General features: G+C 42.9%; 1 protein-coding gene across 1 annotated transcript in view; it reads right to left on the reverse strand.

Moving 5' to 3' along the window:
• Positions 1-517: 517 nt before the first annotated feature.
• The window catches only part of LOC140134650 (IgGFc-binding protein-like), a 32,880-nt gene continuing 27,965 nt past the window's right edge, over positions 518-5,432 (reverse strand). Inside the window, exons 13-14 of the mRNA XM_072155113.1 lie at positions 3,124-3,691; positions 518-1,977 (exon numbers count right to left, since the gene is read on the reverse strand). Coding sequence (XP_072011214.1) covers positions 1,601-1,977; positions 3,124-3,691 — 945 coding nt within the window. The 3' untranslated portion in view covers positions 518-1,600. The remainder of the gene's footprint in view (positions 1,978-3,123; positions 3,692-5,432) is intronic.

Here is a 5,432-nt window from a genome sequence, read left to right on the forward strand (position 1 = left end):
GAGCCGATGTACCTAATTTTACCACCAACAACTGGGAAAACCTATTAACTCGAGTATAACCCGAGGGTGGGAAATCCATTGGTCACAGCATCCCCTTAAAGTATTTAGCTTGCCAGCCCCTTTAATTATATAACCAGCCCTCTGTAGCTTATAGCTTGCCCGTAAAAAAAAATAAACGAAGTACTCACCATTCCGACAGCACAGGCAGCTCCTCTTCTATCTGCATGTGCCCGGCAGGTCAGCGACATCTCCGTGGGCAGCGCCTCTTCTTTCTTCATGCTGGCTGCAGGTCCATGACAGCTCTATGGCCGGCGCACAACTGTAGTGTCAGCCGCTGCTGACATCTAAGAATGTGCCTTTCACAGAATGTGCCTTCCACAAAATTGTGCTGAAAAACTCGGCTTATACTCCAGTATATACGGTATATTCTTTATAATTGATTTGCTTTTTCACAATTATTTTTATTGTTATATTATATTTTTTTTCACAGATATATATTTTAATCAGTATAAATATATATACACACAAATTTTGTAAACTTTTGTGCACAAAATATTAGATTTTGACTTACCAAGGTTTTATTATCTTTTCATTTTATATATTAATTATATGGTAAATTACTTTTAGGTATTAACTTTTAGGTATTTTTTGTCCCTCTTTCCACAATGGGTGTATTCCATCTGTCCTCTTTTTTTATAGTTCTTCTCACCAGTTTTTTGAGGCTGTAGTCCCCTCGGTCTTTCTTTTGGTTTCTTTGTTGTGTCCACGGACACGTGTGGATGGCGGTGCATCGTCCAAGATCCATGATCTGGCCAGAAATGGGTACTATTTGCCAACGGAAGCTCTGTAACAGACGTGAGGCACAGGTGCGTGGTGTATGTTCCCGGTGACTCGCCTAGGATCGGACCCTCGTGAAGACGACTGCAGATGCTTCCCTACCAGGTAATTCTGACAACACATAGTGTGTTCTCATCCCCTTGAGGAAACGTGGACACACGAAACATCGGGATGCCTCTCCTCCATTGTCTCTGGATTGACACTATGCTCATTTACTAAGGGTCCGAACGCCGCAATTTCGTCGGGTTTCCCGAATATTGCAATTTTGCGCCGAATTGCCTCGGGATTTTGGCGCACGCGATCGGATTGTGGCGCATCAGCGACGGCTTTCACGCAACAGAAATCGGGGACATGGCCGTCGGACAACCCGACATATTCGGAAAACCCACAGGATTTAAAAACGATTTGTGTTGCAAGATCAGCACTTACATGCACCGGATAGAATCAGGTGAACTCCGGTGGAAATCGGTGCAGCAGCGACACCTGCTGGATAACGGGCGCACGATCTTAGTGAATCCTGGCAGACCCGAATCCTCATGGGACAACGCGCGGCGGGATCGCGACAGGACTTGGTAAGTAAATGTGCCCCTATGTGTAAGATTGTACTATTACTATTGGGTAAACTGTAAGATGATATGTTTTGAAAATTTTATGTTAACTCCATTTTTAAGTGGGTTTTGAATAAGTTATAGGAGTTGGTTTGTAGCATTTAGGAGGGGGCCTTTTAGGTGACGGGCTCTTCCTTTGAAGATTGATGCTTTTTTCATTTTTGGGTTTCTGAGATTGAGTGCTTGGTTGGATAACATCCCCGTATCCCATTCTTTATCATACAAGTCTCATTGTCTTTGCATTTAGTTTCTTCACAAACTACTATGCCCAGTACCGAGTCACATTTACACCGGATGCTGCATTTTTCATTGTACCAGGACTGTTCAGGCTCATAATAGCGTCCATTGTATGGACATCCGCAGCTGGAGATGGGCACACACTTGTCACCACTAAGGACCATGCCTTGGTTACATTCACACATCTCTACACACATCTTTGTACATTTCTCTGGAGATTTTTTGTCAAAACAACTGGCCGGACAAGCATTTCCACAGGCGTTATAGTGGCTGTTGGGGTCCTCACATGCCATAGCTGAAATAGATTAAAGGAAATAAAATTCAATGTATTTATGGGGGATTCTTTCTTTTCAGAGATAAAGTTACTGACTTACTTACAGATAATGTAAGTCTTATAAATAGCGCTCCTTAAGAATGTTATGCAAATTGCTTTCCTTCAGAGGGAAGAAATTGTCTCCTTAGCACCAGCTATTCAATGGAAGGGTACACTTCAAGTTTTTGTCCAACCAAACAGCCTTAAAACATTTGTAGACATTTAGCTAAAAGGGGTTGTCCGAGACCTAAAAAAATTGTATGTGGCCGGGTCCCATATTCGTCCTCATTTCTCAGTGTCTGATACACGCCCACCCATTCCTTGTCCCAGCATTGCATTATAGACTGAGATATGGGGACGGATGGTTGTGGCCGCTCGCCTTGGCTGTCCGGAATATGTACTGAGCGCAGCTTCCAGCTTCCAGCTTCCAGTAATGGCGGTGCGGGACACTGGAAGGGACCACGGAGGTAAGTACATGTTTTTTGAATTAAACAACACCATCCCTGCCACATATCTGTTTTTAGGTCTCAGACAACCTATCTAAAGCAGAGAGCTCCACTGTTAATTTGGCAGAAATCCCTTATTATTCAAGGCTCCGTAAGGGTTTTCATTTTTATTCCAGATGACCCAAGGGTCCCAGGGCATGGGTAAATAAAAAAAAGTGTAACACAACACTAATCTTCTGGTTCCGGCATTGCATCTCCTGGTTGATTTGTTGATACTCCAGGCTGGGCCAGAATTATTATGGGCAATGTCAAGGTGCAAAAAGGAAACGTGATGTCATCGGGAACCACTGATTGGCCTCGGTGATCCTGTTAGCACCTACACTTCCAGTTCAGTGTCAGTGAAGCAACTGGGAGCTGCAACTTAGGATTGTAAAGTTGGGCCTGGATAGGTACACTTTCATTTTTTACCTACTACTGAAAATTTGGAAAGCCTTTTTATGGTTGAGGTCTTGACTTACAGTGAAGTTACTCCAGAAAATCATAATTCCTTTTCATGTCATATATTTTTGTAATAATGTAATTAATAAAAGTTCTAGAGCTTCTAATTAATGCTGTATTTCTATTTTCAACAGCATAATCTGTCTCATAGATTAGAAGATCTACTTTGAAACATTGTACTCACGGCAATTGGAAGATGTCCGCCAATCAAGCATCTTGACTCCTTGGTTCATGCAAGCACCTGCATATGTCTCAAGGGACTTGCAAAGAAAGTCTGCAGCCCCATTAGCCATACAAACATCAAAGAGGCAAGCCTCATAGAACTTTGTGGGATTGACTTTCGAGGCACATGCTTGGAATGGACCATTCTTTTCTAACATGAGTCCACAGCTGCTGATTTTATATTTTCCCAAATCCCCTTCACCACAGACAGGAAAGTTGCCTCCAGAATGGTCTACATCAAATGGATCTTGCTCACCGATTTTCCATGAAGTTGCCCACTCTACAATATCACTGACCCGATTTCCATCAGGAGTTATTTGGTCTTCATTTGGATCTTGGTTAAAGTTCCCACAGAGACCAGAGACAGCATTGTAGTAGCTACTGGGAAGTTTAATTGTGGCGTACCAGTTCCAATCAAAAGCAACTTCCAGACCAAATTTTGTTTCAAGAATAGCAGTCAAGCCACTTTGTCTCACTTGCATTTTTCCATCAGCTAAAATGACTGGCAAGTTGGTGACTTCATCATTGACCTGCACCGAGACATAGATACACATTAGCTCAAAAATGATTTCAAGGATTCACTAGCCAGTAAAATATTTCTTGTTAAACAATTTAAAGGGGTTGTACAGTTTTGTGCAGAAAAGCTTACAATGGGGCACATTTACTAAGGACCGGTGCCAGTTTTATGTCGGACTTTTGCACGTTCTTTCATATGCAAACTGCTTGTACAGGTATGTAAAAAGTGTCTGCGCCCCATTTTTGTTGTACGTGACCATTTTGTGATGTGGCTGCAATATTCTTCTATAACAGAAATGTATGCACTGAAATGGGCGTTTTGGTGCTCAGTCGGACCATGCACCAGATTTGTCATGCAGACAAGAAGTGTGTCACATGCCCCATGTTAAAGGTGCACTAAAAAAAGTTGGACAGGGAGCACCAGATTCATGAAGGACGGGTGCCAGACATCCTGAATCTGGCACCATCTGCACATTTCACTGGCAAACTGCACATAGTCCAGACTGCAAGGTTTTTAGTAAATGTGGGCCCATGTGTATCTTGGCATAGTATTAAACAGGGGTTATTTAATGTGCCATCTAAGTCAGTATTCAGAGAATTGCAACAATTCCCCCCTTTCATCTCACTCATGGCACTTTTTTGAATAATGGGGCAATAGTTGAAATCTGCATCACACATGCTGTGTTGGTATTACGGTACTAAAACTTGTGGGTAAAGAATGCTATTTTGTAGAAGTTCTTTCACAGCTCAGCCACTTGCGTTATTCATCTGAATCCCGATTGATTTATCCAAGGCTCGAGACCAGACTGCCTGGACCGCAGCCAAAACTATGTAGGCAAGTTGAAAAGAAAAAAATCACATGCCCATAGCTGTGCTGCTGCAGGTCTTATGCTGCTGCTCAGTCTTGGTATATCCCCCTTCGCCCATGATTTCGTTAGCTGCTCTATAGTACTAGGCTTGCCTACTGTCCTAGAAGCCCAATATGTTCAGCCATAGATTTCATTAATCTTATACATAAAGGACATTAAGGGATTAGGACAAACGTATTTAGCTCCCTTGAAGCATCCAGCTCAGGGGCGTAACAGCGGTCGCACCCGGGCCCAAGGGTTAGGGGGCCTTTATGGTGTCACTTTCCCATATGAGAAGACTATGACTATAAACCATACATTATATTTGGGGGCCTGGCACAGTCTTTGCACTGGGGCCCATCAGCTTCTAGTTACGCCACTGATCCAGATAGTTACCAGTCTGACACCTGAGCTCAGGTTCAATGAACATAAAATGTATACAGTGGGCCAGCGGCAGGGTGGAATGAACCTGCACACAGCAATGAGGCAGGTTTGACAAATCCAAAGGAGTTACATGGAATCAGGGTAGGATTAAGGCAGCCATGGAATCGGGGCTGTATAAAGATTGTTGGCCAATTTTTAACTGGCATTTACTTCCTTCATATAATACTAGAGTCAAGCTACTTGGAAAAGGAGTGGAGTCCCTTAAATCCACATTTAGTTCTGTAGTTTGCAGACATTTGGACGACCTTCAAAGGTCCTGGATGGACCCTTGTGTAAGTATGTGTTGGGAGCATAGCTGAAGGTCCTTCTGTTTAGTATCTTTCCATGGCAATATCAGGTGATCATGGGCCCACCTGACAATATTTTGAATGAAAACATGACCGATGGTCAATAGATCATGTGAAATATCCAGTCAATTTCTAGACACAATAAACAGATGTTGGTCTCAACATGACGATGTCAA

The sequence above is a fragment of the Engystomops pustulosus genome, chromosome 6, assembly GCF_040894005.1.
Source record: "Engystomops pustulosus chromosome 6, aEngPut4.maternal, whole genome shotgun sequence".
Lineage (NCBI taxonomy): Eukaryota > Metazoa > Chordata > Amphibia > Anura > Leptodactylidae > Engystomops > Engystomops pustulosus.